At 47.3% G+C, this 21,124-nt stretch overlaps 1 protein-coding gene across 8 annotated transcripts; it reads right to left on the bottom strand.

Annotated features, from left to right (window-relative positions):
- Window positions 1–227: 227 nt before the first annotated feature.
- On the bottom strand, window positions 228–20,495 carry RUSC1 (RUN and SH3 domain containing 1). 8 transcript variants are annotated; one of them, XM_087914075.1, is made up of 11 exons: window positions 20,418–20,495; window positions 14,819–16,520; window positions 12,110–12,601; window positions 11,294–11,389; window positions 9,925–10,001; window positions 8,658–8,832; window positions 6,928–7,033; window positions 5,961–6,007; window positions 3,726–4,500; window positions 3,066–3,194; window positions 228–1,921 (listed from the first exon to the last, which is right to left on the bottom strand). In XM_087914075.1, the coding sequence occupies exons 2-11, from the start codon at window positions 16,461–16,463 to the stop codon at window positions 1,753–1,755; spliced, it is 3,711 nt and encodes a 1,236-aa protein (XP_087770201.1). In that variant the 5' UTR covers window positions 16,464–16,520; window positions 20,418–20,495; the 3' UTR covers window positions 228–1,752. The 8 variants fall into 8 exon arrangements, with proteins under 8 accessions (XP_087770201.1, XP_026572280.2, XP_087770200.1 ...); XM_026716495.2 differs by having other exon boundaries at window positions 3,066–3,197; XM_087914074.1 differs by having other exon boundaries at window positions 8,658–8,862.
- Between the last annotated feature and the right edge of the window lie 629 nt (window positions 20,496–21,124).

A 21,124-nucleotide genomic window follows, 5' to 3' on the forward strand; every position in this document is an offset into this window, starting at 1 on the left:
TGGGAGTTGAAGTCCACCCCTCTTAAAGCAAGATGGCTGAGGGATGCTGGGAGTTGAACTCTACCTGTCTTAAAGCAGGCTGACTGGGGAATTCTGGGAGCTGAAGTCTACTCATATAAAGGCATGGTGGCTTGGGAATTCTGGGAGTCGAAGCCCATCTATCTTAAAGCAAGCCAGCTGGTAGTCAAACTTCCTTCCAAATGACCAAAATTTGAGAGAAGAGACTCTTAAAAAGCTTCTACATTATTATTATTTTTAAAGTTGTTATTTTCAGCATGCACCACCAGAGGGAGCCAAAGATACATCTCTGAGGTCACAATCTGAATTAAAGACTCATTTTTCAAAAACATCTCAAAGAGGGGAAAAAAGCAAATTATAATTCAAAATCCTCCAACAGGCCGCCGCCGATTCCCTAGCCACAAAACCGTGGCCTGCAACAACACGCTAGGCTCGTTCACCCCACATCCGTCATTTTTTAGGCAGGCCTTTCAACCAGGAAACAATCCGGATGTACAATGGCCAGGTGAGTTGGCTCACCGATCTATTTTAGTCCGAACAATGTTTTTATTTCCCTCTCCAAGTGCACAGGTGGCTTTCTAGAAAGCAGAAGAGAAGGAATGAACCGACAGATCGCTTGGGAAGAGCGTGCAGTGGCCAAAAAAATTTAATCAATTAATTAAATACTAGTCTCCTTATTTTTCTTCCGGTTAACAACCCTCGCAGTATGGGAAGTCCTCGACTTAACGGCCACAACGGAGCTCAAAAATATCCATTGGCCGAGAGAGACACTTGTTTTCACAGAGTTTCGCCTCATTTTACGACCATGCTTAAGCAAAACCCTGCCATTCTTAAATCGGTAACAGAGTCGTTAAGCGAATTTGGCTCCACCCACCCCCCAAATTGAAGGACAGTCGCAAAAGGGGGACTCGCTCGGGGGGGACGACACTGCAACCTGTCACAAACACGCATCGGTTGCCAAGCGTCCGAATTTTGATTTTTGCCATGATCGTTCATGTCGAAAAAATGACCCCAAGTTGCTTTTTAGTGCCAGTCGCTAAGGGAGTCGTTGTAAGTCGAGGACTGCCAAGGCTCTTTGTGTTTTGTTATTTTAAAGGTTGGGAGGATTTTTTTAAAATAATAATCGTAAGACTAATAACCGAAAGACCGGATGAGAAGTACCCATTGGAAGCTCCAGTTTCCGATCGTTGGACCAACCGAAAAGATTAAATTATATATGTATATCTATCCATATATATGTATATATCAATTTCTCTATATATACACAGATCTATGCACTATACACATTGCGAGAAATGCTCTTGTTGTGGCGGCTGTGCAGCGGACACGAGTGGCGAACAAACCAATATCGGGAAGCCCAGCCTTGACAAGGAAGAAACCAATCTAGCTCCCAAAAAGGCAACACTCCTAGGTTCCTGGAATATATATATATATATGTATATATCCCATCGTCCCCGGCCAGCTTCCGACAAGGGAGGATAGGCTCGTTTCAAAAGCCGCCAGATTCATAGAAAGTCACAGAATAACAAGAGTTGGAAGAGACCTTGGAGGTCATTTAGCCCAACCCCCTGGCTTCGAGAAAAGCAGAGCTCGGAATTTCAGAGAGGGAAATCAGGACGTCGGTTTGAAACCATCCCTGGTGCTGTGCTAGGAAGTTTCCTCCGTGATGCTTTCGTCGTTTGCTTTTAGGGGCGTGTTTCTCCCTTTCACCTGGGCCTGGGCCCAGGATGAGACTCACAGGATCAGGGAAGTGTAGCCCACAGGGACAAGGCCCTGTCGGTCTCCCGAAAGGCATTTCAGCCAATCTTCATCCACCGTCTCCATCACTTGCAAGATGTCCCCTTTGCAAAAGGCCAGGTGTCCAGCGGCGTCCCCTGTGTGGTCGCAGAGGGCCCGCACAGCTCTGGAAGACGAGAATTGGAATTAGAATTAGAATTGGAATTGGAATTAGAATTAGAATAAAGAAAGAATAGAATAAAGAAAGAATAAAGAAAGAATAGAATAGAATAGAATAAAGAATAGAATAGAAGAAAGAAAGAATAGAATAGAATAAGAAAGAATAGAATAGAATAGAATAGAATAGAATAGAATAGAATAGAATAAAGAATAGAATAGAAGAATAAAGAATAGAACAGAATAAAGAAAGAATAGAATAGAAGAATAAAGAATAGAATAGAAGAATAAAGAATAGAATAGAAGAAAGAAAGAATAGAAGAATAAAGAATAGAATAGAAGAAAGAAAGAAAAAAGAATAGAAGAATAAAGAATAGAATAGAAGAATAAAGAATAGAATAGAAGAAAGAAAGAATAGAAGAATAAAGAATAGAATAGAAGAAAGAAAGAAAAAAGAATAGAAGAATAAAGAATAGAATAGAAGAATAAAGAATAGAATAGAAGAAGAAAGAATAGAAGAAAGAATAGAATAGAAGAAGAAAGAATAGAATAGAAGAAAGAATAGAATAGAAGAAGAAAGAATAGAATAGAAGAAGAAAGAATAAAAGAAAGAATAGAATAGAAGAAAGAGTAGAAGAAAGAATAGAATTTAACAGAATACAGAATAGAATAGAATAGAATAGAATAGAATAGAATAGAATAGAATAGAATAGAATAGAATAACAGTTGGAAGGGACCTTGGAGGTCTTCTAGTCCAACCTTCTGCTTAGGCAGGAAATCCTACACCACTTCAAACAAATGGTTGTCCAATGATGGTGATTGGCCCAAAGTCAGGCAGGTGGCTTTCACGCCTAAGGCGGGACTAGAACTCAGTGTCTCCTGGTGACTGATCCAGTCACCTAACCGGCTTTCATGACTAAAGCGGGACTAGAACTCACCGTCTCCTGGTGATTGGCCCAAAGTCACCCCCCGACGGCTTTCATGCCTAAGGCGGGACTAGAATTCAGAATGAATCTCAGGTGGGTGCAAATACGTAACGGTGCGCTTTGAAAAAGGGCCCGCTGGACTGGCTGGCATTCTGGGCTCCGGAGCTTTTATTCCTAACCCGCGAAGCCCTGCCCCCACAGATGTGTCCCAACCAGGACCCAACTTACTTGTAGGTCTGTAATGGGCCTGGGGGATTCTGCTCCCCATCTGCCTCCTGCCAGGACTTCTGGGTCGTGGCCCCCTTCTTTGAGAGGGCCAGTGTGTTAACGGTGGGGCACAGCCACCTCGAGGGGCGCCTGCTGGAGATGGAGACATGGAAGGAAGAAGGGTCTTCATTCATTGCTAATATTATTAATTTCTTTCAGAAAGTGCCCCACGTATCAAAATGTCCGATGGGAATTACAGCCTTAAAGGGTAGGGGGAACCCCCCCCCCCCAGAAAAAATGCAGTAACCAATATGTATCCCTCTGAATTTTAAATTTAATTTATTTAAAAAGAAGAATCACATTTCGGAATTCTCCCGCTCGGATTGCCCAAGCTGCTAGTCCTTAGCGAGGCCACCTCCAGACAGGCAAGGGAAGCCGTGCCCTTCCCTCCCCCCCACCCCACTAACCTGCTTTCCAGCTCCATTCTCCCATGCAGGGCAACCAAAGGAGACCCAGCCAATCAGCTGGGACCCAGGAGGCGGAGAATCGACGTGGGCGGGGCCAGTCAGAGGCGGTAATTGGCCAGTTCTCCAAAACGACTCAACGTTTCCGCTACCGGTTCTTCAGAACCGGCTGAATCCCACCCCTGGGTGCAAACGTCCGCGCCCTCCCGCCGCCTACCTGGACCGGGGTAGATCCAAATCCATCTCGCTCAGCGTCCCAGGAGAATTGGCTCCAAACAGCCAGCCCAGCCACCTTTCGTTCCCGTTTCCAGCCTCCGATTTCTCCTCGCCCGCTGGGCTTCCTTCCAGGTAGACTTCTCCTGCCTCAGGGGTCCCCATGGCGGCCTTGGGAAGGCCCCCCGCGGCTGACGAGTTTTCCTCCTTGCCCGCCGGGGACGGTTGTTCTACCTTGGAGTCCTTTCTCCCAAGTTTGGGGAATTCTTCGGCGTCGGTCCCGGTTTCTCCGGCGGCAGCCCGGTTCTCCTTCGTGGCGACCCATAGCTTGGTCCACTGGGGCTTCCACCTGCCCGGCGGCTGGGCTGGACTCTCCTCTTGCCCCGGTTGGGCCCAAACTGGTCTCGCATTCCCACGGAGGGTGCTGGCCAGCCGTTCTTTCCAGCCCAGGAGTCTCTGAGGCAGAAGCCATTCCTGAAAGGGGCTGGCCGGAACCAAGAACCCATCTTCCAAACCATCCAAAGGAACCGGAGGTCCGGATAATTCCGGCGGGCTCAAACCGGGCCTCTCCCAACGACCGGACTCCGGTTCGGGGGACGGGGTGCTTCGCGGGATCATCGGCCGGACGGGCATGTGGCGGTGTTCGAAGAGCAGGTCCAGTTGGAAGGTGAGGACGGAAAGGGGTTGTAGTAGGAGAAGCAGCTCTTCAGCCCAACGGTGGCAGAACCGCTGGCTCAGCAGGAGGAAGGCGGTGGGCAGGTAGAGGGAGGAGACCAGCTCTGGGGGGTTTTTTGGGGGGGTGGGGGAGAGAAATGGCAAAAAACAGGTCAGAAACACGAGAATCTTAAAAGGGAGAATGAGATGGTTCAGTGCAGGGAGGGCGAAATGCAGAGAAGTCAGCAAAGGTGGGGTTTGAATTGAGGTCAAGGTGCTAGTCCACTGGGTCTCAACCTTGTCAGTTTGAAGAGAGGTTGAACTTCAGCTCCCAGAATTCCCCGAGCGGCTTGTGTTAAGACAAGTAGATTTCACCTCCCAGAATTCCCCAGCCAGCATGGGTGGACTTCAACTCCCAGAATCCTCCAGCCAGTTTTCTTTAAGAGGGGTGGACTTCAACTCCCAGAATTCCCCAACCAGCATCATGGTGAGAAGCCGTATTGGCCGCGAAGGCGTCAGTTTCCACATTTAAGACGGTAAACGTGGCTCACAATCACCCCCGACACACCAAACCTCTTTTAAAAGGAGGAAAGGGTGCTCAGAGGGAAAGAACCGTTTGATAGAGGAAGGAAGGAAGGAAGGAAGGAAGGAAGGAAGGAAGGAAGGAAGGAAGGAAGGAAGGAAGGAAGGAAGGAAGGAAGGAAGGAAGGAAGGAAGGAAGGAAGGAAGGAAGGAAGGAAGGAAGAAGGGAGGGAGGAAAAGGAGGGAGGGAGGGAGGAAAAGGAGGGAGGGAGGGAGGGAGGGAGGAAGGGAGGAAGGAAAAAGGGAGGGAAGAAGGAAGGAAGGAAAGGAAAGGAAAGGAAAGGAAAGGAAAGGAAAGGAAAGGAAAGGAAGGAAAAAGGAGGAAGGAAGGGAGGAAGGAAGGAAAAAGGAGGGAGGGAGGGAGGAAGGAATGAAGGAATGAAGGAAGGAAGGAAGGAAGGAAGGAAAGAGGGAGGGAGGAAGGAAGGAAAGGAAAGGAAAAAGGAGGGAGGGAGGGAGGAAGGAAGGGAGGAAAGGAGGGAGGGAGGGAGGAAGGAAGGAAGGAAGGAAAAGGAGGGAGGGAGGAAGGAAGAAAGGAAGGAAAGGAAAGGAAAGGAAAGGAAAGGAAAGGAAAGGAAAGGAAAGGAAAGGAAAGGAAAGGAAGGAAAAAGGAGGGAGGGAGGGAGGGAAGGAGGAAGGAAGGAAGGAAGGAAAAAGGGAGGAAGTGAGGGAGGAAGGAAGGAAGGAAAAAGGAGGGAGGAAGGAAGGGAGGAAGGAAGGAAGGAAAGAAGGAGGGAGGAAGGAAGGAAGAAAGGAAAAGGGAGGGAGGAAGGAAGGAAAGAAGGAGGGAGGAAGGAAGGAAGAAAGGAAAAAGGGAGGGAGGAAGGAAGGAAAGAAGGAAGGAAGAAAAAAAAGAATAGCAGAATAACAGACTTGGAAGAGAGCTTCAAGGTCTTCTATCCCAGCAGGGGACCCTACCCCATTCCAGACAAACGATGATCCAATCTCTTCTTTAAAAACCTGCCTTTCTGGGAAAAGACGCCTCCTCCCCGATCTGACTTACCTGAGTTTCTCTGCAGCTGCATGAACCATTCCTCCACTTGCTTCAAGCTGAGGGTAAGAGACATAAGAAGGGAGTATTTAACGGTCGGGTACCAGATCGGTGGTTCCGCGAATCGCGCCTGATTTTACATTTCGGTTCCGGGAAACCAGCTTCTTCTTCTCCTCCCCTTCATTTCGCTTGTCAGAATCCAGCCGGGATCCAGCTGGGCGTCGCCAAAGGGCGACCACATGACCTTGAGGACGCCCCAATCCATCATAAATAGAAACCAATAGCCAAGCACCCCAATTTGGGTCACATGACCCTGCAAAGGGTCTTCCGTGCGAAAAGCAGTCCCGATTCACTTTTTTCCCCAGGGCCATTGTAACTTCCAACAACGTGGTTAAGTCGCAGACCACGACCTCCGTCTCCCTTTTCGTTTTCTGTTTCTGTCCTCCTTTCGTCTTTTTTTCATCCTTTCTTTTCCTGATCTCCCCTTTTTTTTAAACACATAAGAGGGACGTAGGATTCTTTTTTTTTTTTACTACCAGTTCCGTGGGCGTGGCTTGGTGGGTGTGGCTTGGTGGGTGTGGCTTGGTGGGTGTGGCTTGGTGGGCATGGCAGCGGAAAGATCTACTGTAAAACCCTCATTCCCTCCCCACCCCACTAACCTGCTTTCCAGCTCCGTTCTCCTGGGCACGGCAACCAAAGAAGACCCAGCTGGGACGCGATGGGAGGCAGAAAATAGATGGGGTTGGCGGGGCCAATCAGAGGTGGGATTGGCTGGTTCTCCAAACTACTCAACCTTTCCACTACCGGTTCTCCAGAACCGGTCAGAACCGGCTGAATACCACCTCTGGGGACTGGGTCACTCTTATCCCAAATCGGGAGCCGGTGGTGACGGCTTCGGAAACAAAACTCTCTTATTTCTAAAAACTTTTTACATCTTTCCTCTCTCTGCTCCGTTCACCCATCTTGCATCCTGACTCACTTCAGAAGGCCCAGGATAAAAGCGTGGAAGCGCTGGCGGTTACTCCGGAGTGGGGCTAGCCGTGACACCCGCCAATACAGCGCGGTAAAAGATCTGGTGTGGGGACCTGGGAAGAAAAACCTGTCAGAGCATTTGCGGTGTGACAAGCCAGGAGCAAAACACAGCACAAAAACATTTAACCGTGGTTTATATGCAAGACATATCCAGAAATATATGTGGTAGGCAAATACCTGACAAGCAATCAATCTTCTTAACTCTACATGGAGAACTCTGCAATGGATACAGGACATAAGGAAAGAATGCCCTCTAATGGCTGCCTTTATATAGACACCTCTTAAAGAGGTAAAGACTTCTGTGGACCCATTCATAGTCTTAAAAGGGCAATGCCAATGCTGACTCATCTTCATTGCATCAGACTTGCATTGCATCAGCCTTACAGCAACTGGTCAGCTCTTAAATCTCAATACTTTAACAAAACCAGATCAGATCATTTTGCAACTCACTAGCTTCCAATAAATCTCAGCTGGAAAGGTATCCTTGGGTGTGAACATATCTATCTATCATCTCATTCTTTCCTTCCTTCTTTCCTTCTGTCCTTCCATATCTATCTATCGTCCTCCTTTCTATCTGCCTTCCTTCCTTCCTTCCTGTCTTCCTTCCTTCCATATCTATCTATCTACCTACCTACCTACCTAACCTATCTCTATCTCTATCTCTATCTATCTATCTATCTATCTATCTATCTATCTATCTAATCTATCTATCTATATCTATCTATCTATCTATCTATCTATCTATCTATCTAATCTATCTCTATCTATTTATATCTATCTATCTCTCTATCTATCTATCTACCTATCTACCTACCTACCTATCTCTATCTATCTATCTATCTATCTATCTATCTAATCTATATCTATCTATCTATCTATCTATCTATCTATCTATCTATCTATCTATCTAATCTATCTCTATTTATCTCTATCTATCTAATCTATCTCTATCTATCTATCTATCTATCTATCTAATCTCTATCTATCTATCTATCTATCTATCTATCTATCTATCTATCTATCCCTGCCTATCTATCTCTATCTATCTATCTATCTATCTATCTATCTATCTATCTATCTATCTATCTATCTATCTAATCTATATCTATCTATCTATCTATCTATCTATCTATCTATCTATCTATCTATCTATCTATCTCTATCTATTTATATCTATCTATCTCTCTATCTCTCTATCTACCTATCTACCTACCTACCTATCTCTATCTATCTATCTATCTAATCTATATCTATCTATCTATCTATCTATCTATCTATCTATCTATCTATCTAATCTATCTCTATTTATCTCTATCTATCTAATCTATCTCTATCTATCTATCTATCTATCTATCTATCTATCTATCTATCTATCTATCTATCTACCTATACCTACCTATCTATCTCTATCTCTATCTATCTATCTATCTATCTATCTATCTAATCTATATCTATCTATCTATCTATCTATCTAATCTATCATCTCCTTCCTTCGTTCCATATCTGTCTTATCTATCTACATCAAAAGAACACCCTCCCTCTCCTTCTCTCTCTCTTTTGTGTCACACACACACACACACACACACCACAATCCCCACAAAATTGCTTCCTTCTCGCTCCGTTTCCGCTTCCCCCCCTCCTGCCCCCCATTCACTTAACCCCCCATCCCCCACCTACCCGGCCTGGCCGAAGCTTCGATGACGCTCCACGGAGAACTGGGTCGGTGTCCCGTGATGACGTCCTTCTGAAAAGGCTTCAGGCCGTCGCCCACCAGGGCGTGCAAGGCGGGGCAGAGCGTGTTGAGGATCAGGTCCCCCACGTTGGGGGTGAGCTGACTGTCCCCCAGCTGAGCCTGCGTGGGAGGGAAAGGACCGTGCCAGCGCTTGGCAGCAGGGGAAGAGCAATGAACATCACCTCGCCTTGGCTAATTATCCCAATTAGCATATCCTAATCAGAGGTGGGAATTCAAGAATGGTTACCGCCAGTTCTGGGGGGCGTGGCTTGGTTTGGCGTGACTTGGTGGGCGTGGCAGGAGAAAGGACACTGCAAAATCTCCATTCCCTCCCTATCCCACTAGCCTGCTTTCCAGCTCTGTTCTCCTGTTCAGGGCAACCAAAGAAGACCCAGCCAATCAGATGGGACTCGGGAGGTGGAGAATCGATGTGGGCGGGGCCAGTCAGAGGCGGTATTGGCCAGTTCTCCGAAACTACTCAATATTTCCGCGACCGGTTCTCTAGAACCGGTCCGAACCGGGTGAATAACCACCTCTGATCCTACATAACACGCACATCCTGCCCAACGTTTTAAACAAGGAGTAAAAGAATTGTAACTTTGGGCTTCCGGCTGAGCAGCCGAAAGGGACCAACCGAACCGCGGAATGCTCTTGTTTGCAACGGACACAAGTCAGAAGTTTTTGTGTCCTGTTTAGATTCCACTCTTTATTGGGCATGCAGCGAGTCCTTGACTTACAACAGGTTGTTTAGTGACCGTCCCGGTTTTACAGCCACATGGGATAAAAGGGGACTCTGGGCCATTTTTCACCCTTACGACCTTCGCAACTTTGCAAGCGGCTGGTATTTATGACCGCCACAGCATCCCCACAGGGTGTGTGTGTGTCACGCGATTCTCTTTTGCGACCACCCGGCAAGCAAAAGTCCACGGGGATATCCAGATTCGCTTAATGACCGGGCGACTAACCTAACCTTCCCCGCAGGGATCCACTTAACGGTGGCCAGAAAGGTCATAAAATGTGGCCTAAAAAAAACAACCCGCGACTTCACAACTGTCTCGCTTAAGCAGCAGAAATGTCGGGCTCCGTCGCGGTCGTACGTCGATGACAGCTTGCAACTGCGGAGTTGGAATTGCACCACCCCAAGGTGGCATTTATTCGGCGTAGCCTACTTCGCAGGGTGGTTGTGTGGACAAATGGGCGCAAGGGACTGACCTTTTGAACGAGGTTCCTGGCGGCGCTGAAATGAGCCACAATCTTGTCCACGGAAGCGCTGACGGCCACCAGCAGCGCTAGAAAGAAAGAAGGGGGGAATTGAGGAAGAGGATGTTGGAGCGGGAAGAAGAGTCCAAATTCAGGGGGAGTCCTGGGTCCCCGGAATTTGGATGGACTCTCTTAAGTTAAGCCACATGTGGGCTTTGGGTTCAAAAATGGTTGTTTACAATCTATTTAATGATATCTGTGATCGCCGCTGCAAGATTTGCTTTTGCTCCAAAGAGGAAAGATAAAAGAAATCCCCGATGAAGATGACGTATTCAAAAAAGATTTGGACTTGTGCTGAGATGGATGAATTCACTTTGGAAATGAAAGACGAAGATGAAACAGAATACTACAAAATACGGGATAAAATTCTATCAAGGGTGGAGGCGGGAAAGGAAGGATCTAGAATCAAAAGATAGGAGGATTAGCAGAACGGATGAGCAGAAATAGAAAACGTTGTATAAATGTATATATAAAACATGTGCCTTATGCCATAATATGTATGGCAGACAGGGTTGTCAGGACAATCACACCACGTCCAATGTTTTTAACAATGTATTCAATAATTTTTTTGTAAAAAAAATTGGTAAAAAAATTGCTGTTCATAGATGCACCTATTTGCCCATTTAAAGGCTGCCTGAACAAGACTTTTAATAACATGTAGAATTCTTTTCTTTCTTTCTTTCTTTCTTTCTTTCTTTCTTTCTTTCTTTCTTTCCTTCCTTCCTTCCTTCCTTCCTTCCTTCCTCTCTCTCTCTCCTCCTACCTCTCTATCCATCCCACTCTCCCTTTATCTTTGTCTACCCATCATATCTTCCTTTCTTCCTTATATCTATCTATTTATCTATTTATCATCTCTCTCTATCTCCTTCCCTTCCTTCTTTCTTTCCTTCCATATCTGTCTGTCTGTCTATTTTCCTTCTTTCCTTATATCTATCTATCTGTCTGTCTGTCTGTCTGTCTGTCTGTCTGCCTGCCTGTCTTCCTGCCTGCCTGCCTGCCTATCCATCCATCCATCCATCCATCCATCTTCCATCATATCTATGTATCTATCTATCTATCTATCTATCTATCTATCTATCTATCTATCTATCTATCTATCCTTCCCTTTGTTCCTTCTTTTCTTCCATATCTGTCTATCTCTGTATGTCCGTCTGTTTGTCTATCTTTCTTCCATCCTTCCATATCTATCTATCTATCTATCTATCTATCTATCTATCTATCTATCTAGTATCTACCTATCTATCATTCTATCATTCTATCTATCGTCTCCTTCCTTCATATCTTCCTACCTACCTACCTACCTACCTACCTACAATCTTACCTTTTTTCTGTTGTCGAAGCTGTGTAGAGACCGCATCTCCTGTCCTCCCTGGGCAGCCTTGGAGTGAGACCCCAGCAAAGGACTGAGAATGTCGAACTAGGAAAGAAAAGAAAGGAAAAAAAGGGGGGGGGGGGAAAGTGGAGAACGTAAGAATTAACCTGCCTTAATATGCTGACTTGCTCCTCGGTGGGCAGGATTTGCGAATTATTGAATTATTTAACTTTCAGTCCTCCTTCCCCTGCTCCTCCCTTGCCTTTTCTTCATCCCAGGGTCAAGTTCTTTTCCTTCTCTTCCTAGCGTATGTTTAAAACTTGGCCAGATCCATAGAAAAAGAGAGGGTCAGATTTAGGCCTACTTATCTAGGGTGATCTCGGTTAATTCCTGGTGACCAGCCAAGTCCGAACAACGTCCCTTTGCGATGCGATGCCAGACGGTTTTTGTTTTTTGTTTTTGTTTTAAATCGAAGTTTTCCCAAGCGTGGCGACTTAAAAGACACGTGGACTTCAAAGTCCCAGAATTCTAGGCTGGCTGGGGAATTCTGGGAGTTGAAGTTCGATGCATCTTCAAGTTGCATAGAAAACTCCGGTCGAGGTTGGGAAAAGTCTAGATTTAAATATTGCAATACGGGAAGATATTCCAAGGCTGATTTTTTTTTTTTTTAACTTTCCCGCTTTCTCGCCAAGACTACCTCCCTCTCTTTGGGGCTAAGCTTCCTCTGTTTTTAGGGTCCTCCCCTCCCCCTTTCTCCAAAAGACAGGACCCCCCCTTTGGAAAGATCGCAAAGCGCCATCGAGGAAGAGGGGGGGAGAGGCTTACGTTGGCGAGGGGCTCCCGATTCCTTGGCGCTCATAGCTTCCCCCCAGGGACCCTTTCCACCCGGCTCTCCCAGGGGGTCTCGGGCTCCAAGTGACAGCTCAGGCACCTGGTGGGTGGGGAAAGCTAAGATGGGGAAGGATTTGCTGGAGGGGAAGAAAGGGGAGAACAGGACGGCCAGATCAGGGCTGCGGAGGAAGGGGAGCAGGCTTCGAGCCGGCGGGGAATACGCCCCGACGGGCGAGAGACGGACAGGGAGGTCCGGAGACACCGCGTCGAAAAGCGGTCCCTGCCGGGTTGCCAATAAACAAACGTCTTCGCAGGAGAGAGTCTTCAGCCTTGGACAAAAGGCCGCGGCTGAAGTGTCGGGGGGCAGCGGAGCCAGGTTCCCCAAGCTGGGAGGGTGGGGAAGGGGAGAAGGGGGTCCAGCAGCTTGCCCCCTTGCTGGGGGGAAAGGGACGAGGAGACCCCGAGGCCGAGGGAGGAGCTGGTGAGCTGCAGGCAGTTGGGAACGAAGGACGAGAAACGCAGGGAAGACGCCGGGTCAAGAATCCCGAAAAAAAAAAAAAATAGCAGCCGGGGTTTGAGACAAGAACCAGATGGATGGAGGATTTTGGAGGGGTGGGGTGGTGGTGAAATAAATATCGGGGAGCCAGTGGAGAACACGAGGATGGTGCAGAAATAAATAAATAAAAAAGAGGGGGCGGGAAACAGCAGCAGGAAAGGGGTCGAAAAGCCGGGTGCGGGTTGCAAAGACAGGAGGGAGGGAAGGAAAAGAGAATATGAGAAGGAAAAAAAATAAATAACCGTTAATTTTGGACACCACAATAAAACAGACATATCATGGGGTGGGGGAGGGGAGGCACAGCCCACCCACCCACAAAGCCAACACCTCCACCACCCCCACACTATTTGGAAGCCTGGAATTTGGACTACAATCCCCTTCATCCTCGGCTGGAGGACCGCTTCCTGATTACCCTCTGCAGCCCAAAGGTAGAAATTGAGAGGATGGCGAGGGAAGGATCCCTGCAGGAATAAAGAGGTTAAAAACAGCCCCCTCCCAATGCCAAAACAAGGGGAGGGGCTACACTCTGCTTGCCCCCTTGCCCCCCAGGGCATCATCACACCCCACTAGGGATTCCTGAGAGGACGAGAGCCAAGCCACCATTAAACCCTGATTGCAAGATCCAGTGCCTCTCCTTCCTCCTGGCTGACGAAAGGAAGCGAAATTCGGAATTACCTTTTTTTCTTTTTTAGTGTGTTTGTGAGGGGCAGGAAACTCTCTGGTTTTTTTTTTGGAACAGGGAAAAAAAAAAAAGGCAGCTAATTCGGATTCCTGAATTCGGGATTTCTCCGTCCCGCCTGCCAAACCTTTCCACCCCTCTGGCTCCTTAAATAAAGGCAGGAAGCGAGCTGGCAAACAACACCCAAGTTTGTTTTGCCGGAAAGGTGAAAGTTCGGAAGCAAAGAACAACGAAAGAGAAAGTGAATTCCCGGAGAAGCAATTTAAATATATATATATATATATATATATATTAATCCACTTGCAGGGACGATGGGAGGAGCATTTAGGAAAGGAAAAAGAAGAAGAAGAGAAAACAAGGAAGCCAAAAAACCCAGCCAAAAATCACCAGCAAACTTCCTGGTGTTTTTTTTTAAAAAAATATTATTATTATTATTCATTATAATCATTGCTTAACTATTATATAATTGCAAAGTTGTTAACCAGTTGTTCAGGCTGGTTTGGGCATTTTTTTTAATCTCTCGCCTATCTAAGCTTTGGAGTATTATAATTATGGCCTGATTATTGATTAGCATAGATAAAATATGGTGAGATTATATAATTGCAAAGTCGTTAACCAGTTGTTCAGGCTGGTTTGGGCATTTTTTTTTAATCTCTCGCCTATCTGAGCTTTGTAGTATTATAATTATGGCCTGGTTATTGATTAGCATAGATAAAATATGGTGAGATTAAATAGGATAAACATCTTAAGGATTTATGCTTATCGCAGATAGTTAAATGGCTGTGCACAGATGTGGGAAAAGGAAATTTTTTTTTGCCTCTCTTCTTGTATCCTAAGCTTCCTTTGATGCGAGGATGCCTTTGGGATGGGCGTTCAAATCTCCTGTTGATAGGGCGATTTACGACGGCTCACTTAATGTAATAAAGTTACAATAGCATTGGAAAAAAAGCGACTTGGGGTTATTTTTCACACTGGTGACGGTTGCAAGGAAAGCCCAATTCACTTAAGCCCCGTGTGACTGACTTAAGAACGGCAGGGATCCCCTCGAACAGAAGTGGCAAGGAAGGTCGTAAGAGAGAGCAAAACTCCCCTAGTGACGGTCTCGCTTTGCAACGGAAATTTTGAGCTCGGTCGTGGCGTGTAAGTTGAGAACTACCTGCATAGAGCTGTGCCTGTTGATCTCAGAATCCTGGCTTATTATTGTCTCCTTTGAATGACCCCCCATAATCCCTTGCGGGGTGGAGTCGAGGCAACTGAATGGAGCGGGGTGTTTTACTGGCCGGATCCCCTTCCTGTTGCCGATGCGGAGTTTTGTTCAGCGGATAATATTCTCATTGTGTTGAGAGAGAGAAATATTTGCCTCTTATCTAGGATTGAGCTCACAGCCTCCTGATTGTGAGGCGAGGGAATCCTTGTTTATATTCCTAATTATTCCAGTTGTCAGTCAAGATAAGGAGGATCGTCTTACCTTTAGGGGCCTCCCTGTCTCCTGTCTCTGCCATCCTACAGATGTTGGGATCCCACCTTTCCTGGGGTTCAGTCTCCAAGGGTCTCCCAAGCTGTCTTGGCTTGACTCCTACATCTTCTCCCTCGTCAGAACCTCCTTCTACAATCGGCTGTAGACCCGGGCGAGGCCTCTTCACCCGGGGCGGGATTTCCTTCGCGCCCCACAAGTGTCCATTGGCCGCGGGCTCCGAGTCGCTCGTCTCTTGCCCGGTGTGACCGTCAGGGACCCCTTGACCAAGATGCCCACGATGGTGGCTTGGGTTGCCCACCTTGGTGCCCACTTGGCTGCTCTGCTTCCGATGACGGAGGTCCTTGAACGTGATAACCCCTCGTTGGAGACCGAGGGTCGGAGGAGAAGTTTCCACCGTGGAAGTGGATAACTTGGTGGTCTCCTGGCCAGTTTCCCAGGAGAGCTCGTGACATGGAGGCATCTCGGTGTCCGGAGAAAAGACAATCAGCCAATCGCTTTGGTCCTTCTTGGTCTGGGCAAAGGGCGGCGCGGAGGCCATCTTCTTCCTCTTCTGAGCCAACTCATGGAAGGAGGTGATGATCTTCTTAGATGTTTCTCCTTGGGGTTCAGTGCGGTGGATCTGGTGCTCCGCACGTTCAGGAGGGGCCACCTCTGGAAGTGGCTTCCCCCCTTCAGTTCTTCTCAACCCCTGAAGACCCCTTTTGGTCCGAGGGGGAATCGGAGGAGGCACGCCTCCGAAACGAGACCTCGCTGGCGTGGCTCGGTTGGAGTTGATGTCTACTTGGCCCAAGGAGACGCTGCTGGGCTTGACCTGACGGGCCGGCAGAGCGTTGCAGTTGGAATCTACATCCGGGCCACAAGGGAGGACCACCGGCACCGCAGGAGGTGCCCTGCAGGGGCGGACGGGGGGTGGGACAAGAGGAGGAACCTTGATGGACCCAGTTTGAGAAGATCCAACTGGGCTCCTTGGACAAGGAGAAGAGTTGTCCGATAGAGATTCCGGGGAGCTGCTGTTGTACAAGCTGTCTGGACTATCCCAGATATGGGCCTCAGGATGCTCAACCCTGGGGACATTAAGGTTTGGACCGCTCTCTTGGCGGTGGGCCAGAACGTTCTGCGTGTCCTCCAAGGGGACAATATTCGGTTGGTTTTCTGGACTGCGGGCCTCTTCAGCAGGGAAGGGCTTGCAGTACACCGAGACAGGAGATTCGTCTAAGCTGAGATCCGAGCAGCTGCTGATGGATGAAGAAGTTGGATCTGAAGGAGATGCTTGCTCCTCTTCCTCCTCTTCTTCCTCCTCCTCCTCCACCTCTTCTTCTTCATCCTCATTGACGGTTGGGCGGTTGGTCAAGGAAGACGGAGTCTGGAGGCCCTGCTTGACCTCAGATGATACCGGGTGAGCGTCACAACACCGGCAAGGCAACGATGGGTTGTTGGAGTTGGCGTCCACCAGGCTCGGGACCAGTTGGCCACCATGTTCCTTGCATTCGTGGCAACCCACTTGTTCCCTGGATGGCCCCAAGGTGTTGACATCCTCCTGAAGTTCTGGCCGCCTCGAGAGGTGGAGCCCCAAGGAGATGTGCTGCAAGTGAACGTGGTTTAAGTTGCAAATCAAGCCTTTTTTGGGAGACTGCATGGTTCCTGGGCACGCGGAGAGTGCAAGGGCCCGTCTGGAGATTCGGCACAGTTTTTCCTGAAAAGGAAGAACAGAAAAGACAAAGGTAGGAAAAAAAAAACAGGTGGGGAGGATGGATATCACTGCTTGGTCTACTTCCCCTCTCGCCATCCAGTGTTTCTGAACCTCAAGAACTTTAACCTAGGTGGACTTCAAGTCCCAGGATGTCCCAGCCAGCAAGAACCGCTTCTCCGTCTGTTTATCTATTCCTTCCTTCCTGCTTTCCTTCCTTCCTTCCTGTTTTCATCTGTTTATCTATTCCTTCTTTCCATCCTTCCTTCCACCTCCACGTGCATATATCTACCTTCATGCCTTTCACCTCCATCTGTATCTATCTATTCCTTCCTTCCCTTTCCATTTGTATCTATGTATTCCTTCTTTCCTTTTTCATCTGTGTATCTGCTCCTTCTTTCCTTCTATCCTTCCTTCCATCTCCAAGCGCATGTATCTGTCTTCCTGCCTCTTATCTCCATCCCCACCTTCCTTCCAACTCATCTCCATCTGTATTTATCTATTCCTTTCTTCCTTCCCAATCTCTCCTTTCCCTTCCTTTCTTCTCAATTCCTCTCTCCTCCCTCCCTCCCTCTTTCCTTTCCTTTCCTTTCCTTCCTTCTTTCCTTCCTTCCTTCCTTCCTTCCTTCCTTCCTTCCTTCCTTCCTTCCTTCCCAGTTCTTCTCCTTGTCCTCCTTCCTTCCTTCTCAATTCCTCTCTCCTCCCTCCTTTCCTTTCCTTTCCTTTCCTTTCCTTTCCTTTCCTTTCCTTTCCTTTCCTTTCCTTCCTTCCTTCCTTCCCAGTTCTTCTCCTTGTCCTCCTTCCTTCCTTCTCAATTCCTCCCTCCCTCCCTCCCTCCCTCCCTCCTTTCCTTCCTTCCTTCCTTCCTTCCTTCCTTCCTTCCTTCCTTCCTTCCTTCCTTCCTAATTCTTCTCTTCCTTCCCAATTCTTCTCCTTTTCCTTCCTTCCTTCTCAATTCCTCTCTCCTCCCTCCCTTCCTTCCCATGAGCTCATTCTCCCACCCTCTCCCACAAACCCATTTGCAACTTAAATATCGACGGATGTAATCTGTGTGTTGGGCATAGGCAGTGCGCTAAGCAGTTCCTCTTCTATTATTCATCAGCCTGATGAGTTTTATAGATAGAGAGAGAGAGAGAGAGAGAGAGAGAGAGAGATTTTTCCACACTTGGCTTGTTCACTGTTTCCTTTCCAAAGCTCTTCCCATCTCCCACCCAGTCAATGCATCCTAAACATCAGGACCATCGTGCCTGCGGAAGTATGTACGGAGTCCTTTTCGAGATCCTTGAGTGCCAATCCCCTCTTCCCCAGGTAGACTGCTCTTGACTGGGGAGGCTCTCACCAAAGCAAACGACCGTCACTAAAAGTGATTTGCAAGCGTGCTAAAGACCGAGCGGGCTGTGCCTGCTTCAACTGCGCAGATGGCAGACAGGCTGTTGTTTGCTGTGTCTTGTTCAACCTTCACCAATTCAAGAAGAGAAATTGGGGTTCTCATGACAACAAGGATGTCGGGTGGCAGACCCCCTCCCCCTCCAGCTCCCTCCCTGTTTACAGATGTCTGTACGTCTGTCTGTCTCTCCCTTTCTCTTCTCTTCCCTTCCCTTCCTTCCTATCTGTGTTTTTCTATCTATGTATCTATGTATCATCTATCATCTATCCATATTCTTCCTTCTTTCCTTCCTTTCTTCCTTCCTCCCTCCCTCTTCCTTCTCCATCCATCCCATCCATCCATCCATCCATCCATCCATATCAATCTAATCTATCTGTTTGTCTATCTATCTATCTATCTATCTATCTATCTATCTATCTATCTATCTATCTCAGTTCTTTCTTTCCTTCCTCTTCCTCATCCATCTATCCACCCATATCTATCAATCTAATCTATCTATCTATCTATCTATCTATCTATCTATCTATCTTCCTTTCCTTCCTTATCCATCCATCCATCCATCCATCCATCCATCCATCCATCCATCTATTTTCCTTTCCTTCCTCTTCCTTATCGATCTATTGATCGATCGATCCATCCATCCATCTATCTATCTATCTCATTTCTTTCTTTCCTTCCTCTTCCTCTTCCTCATCCATCTATCCACCCATATCTATCAATCTAATCAATCTATCTATCTATCTATCTATCTATCTATTTTCCTTTCCATCCTCTTCCTTATCAATCCATCCATCCATCCATCCATCCATCCATCCATCCATCTATATCTATATCTATATCTATATCTATATCTATATCTATATCTATATCTCTATATCTATCTATCTATCTATCTATCTATCTATCTATCTATCTATCTATCTATCTATCTATCTATCTTCCTTTCCTTCCTTATCCATCCATCCATCCATCCATCCATCTACAAACCAAAAATCAAGAGAGGGTAAACATTATTTGCAATTATTCCCAAAGCCCTTTGCACACTACAAAAACAAATAATAATTTTGAGATCCATTCTCTGTCTGATCTGGCGTTTGGCCACTTCTGACTATAGCTGCTTTGCAAATCTGCTTCCTTTGCAAACAGACAAGAAGAAGAAGAAGAAGAAGAAGAAAGCAACCCTGTCTGGAAAACCAGCCTTTTAAAGATCCTTCCAAGGGCCTTCTCAAAAAATAATATATTTATTTCCCATATTTATAAAATCCAGGTGTTGGATTACCTGCAGTGGCTGGAAATGGCCTTTTCACAACCTTTGGGCTTGGCAGAGCAGAGAAAGAGATAAAATAACATTTTCAACCCTGAACAGACCCATTATATTGGAATCAAGTCCGAATTACTGACACGGTCGTATGAATACGGCTTTGCTTGTATCCAGAATATCAGCTCCACGGAGTAAACCCTGCTTCAGCTAACGGTGTGAGCCCCACACAACTGTAGACTTTTTAAATTTTAATTCCACCCTGTAATAAGGCCCTCTGCACGAGCCCAGAGGGCCTTCATTCTTTGGCTTTGATGTTACGGGCGTCCATTGGGTGCTAAATACCTTTGATGGGCAAGTTTCCCCCCCTCAAATCTCAGTTCCTCTCTTTGATATTGGGGTTCAGCTCTGTTTTTAGGGCAGGCTGGGGCGCTGAGCACAATCAGAGCAGGAAAACTAGCAGAGGGGACATTTGAACCCGGCTCTGGGCCTGAGATCACAGCTCAAAGTCCAGGAAAAACCTCCCTGGGAAGGAAACAACAGACTGAAATGACCAGCTCAAATAATTTTACCATGTTTCTAGATGGGTTTGGGGTTTTTTTGGGGGGGTGGGTTTGCTTTTCTGCAGGCAGCTACTGCAGAGATGACACTGCAGGCAGCCTTCCAACCGGTAAAGAAGAAGGGTGAAGCCTTCCCTTCCCACTCTTACTCCTGCCACCACCCCCCAAATAAAACCCAGATGGCAGAGAAGGTCTGGGGTGCCTCGAGATTTCGGGATTGCCCCTTGGAAGAAATGTTGTGGGGGGGGCAGGAGGTGAAAGAGGGGAGACCGGGGAAAGGTCTTTGGGGTGTGTCCAGAGTTCGAATGGCGACGGCTTGGCCTCCTCCAACAACCTCCCCCCCTCCCTCCCCGTCACAAACAAACAAGACTTGGGAAGCAATGCAGAGGTTGCCTGTATCTGGAGCAGGGATGCACATTTTTTTTTAAAAAAAAAGGAAGAAAAAGAATAAGGAAGCAGGTGAGACATACCTGAAGGATGCTCAGAGGTAGCGGGGGAAGGGAGGCAGGGGTTTCCCCAGCCTGGAAGACAAACCAGGATCTGTCCTGGTTTATTTCCTGATCCTGTCACTCATCGATCCATCCATCCATCCATCGCTGGCATTTCCAAGCACAAAGCCAGCCTGGTTTTTTGGGGGGTGGGTGGGTGGGAGGGAAGGAGGGGGGCTGCTGCTGGGGGTTGTCCTCAAGGACACTCACCTGCCTCCGCCTCTGTCTGTCCGTCTGTCCTTCCCTGATGTCTGCTGCAGAGTTTGGTCCAGCCCAGCCCAGCCCTGCCGTGCCGAGCTCACCCCAGCAGAGCAGAAGCAGAAGGGGAGGCGCTTAAAGCCAGCTCGCGTTGCGATGTCTCCCCCACCCCTTATTTAACGCTTACCGCGCTGGATTAAATCAACGTCTCCGGGAAAGAGGTGCCAAAGGGAACCCCTGGAGGTCATCCAGCTCAACCTCCCATCCGGAGCCTGGGTTCGGCTTGAATTCTGAGTATGGGCAGTTCAGGATCTTATTTTGGAGGGGAGGGATTGAATTTGGAGAAGCAGCCCCTTCGCACACAGACAGACAGACCAGAGATAGATGATAGAAAGAAAATGTGTGTTTAGGGGGTGGGGGGGAGAGAGAGAGAGAGAAATATTGTGTATGAGAGAGAAGATATATGTAAGAGAGAGAGAGAGAGAGAGAGAGAGAGAGAGAGGCAGACAGACAGACAGACACATAGATATAGACATAAGATAGACAGAGAGAAAGATGATAGAAATATTGTGTGTGAGAGAGATGTAGATAAATACTGTAGATAGATGATAGATAGATAGATAGATAGATAGATAGATAGATAGATAGATAGATAGATAGATAGATAGATAGATAGAGGTAGATAGCGATAGATATAGATAGATAGATAGATAGATAGA

This window comes from Pseudonaja textilis, chromosome 16 (assembly GCF_049901715.1).
Source record: "Pseudonaja textilis isolate UNSWEBS1 chromosome 16, rPseTex1.2, whole genome shotgun sequence".
Taxonomy (NCBI): Eukaryota; Metazoa; Chordata; class Lepidosauria; order Squamata; family Elapidae; genus Pseudonaja; species Pseudonaja textilis.

What these genes read in the sequence shown, in the direction of transcription:
- RUSC1 (XM_087914072.1), bottom strand. Translation starts at nt 16,463, where the DNA reads ATGCAGTCTCCCAAAAAAGGCTTGATTTGCAACTTAAACCACGTTCAC. An exon ending in ATCGGGAGCCCCTCGCCAAC is followed by an intron (nt 11,390 to 12,109) that starts GTAAGCCTCTCC and finishes TTTCTTTCCTAG; the next exon opens with TTCGACATTCTCAGTCCTTT. An exon ending in CCAGGAACCTCGTTCAAAAG is followed by an intron (nt 8,863 to 9,924) that starts GTCAGTCCCTTG and finishes CCTGCTGCCAAG; the next exon opens with CGCTGGCACGGTCCTTTCCC.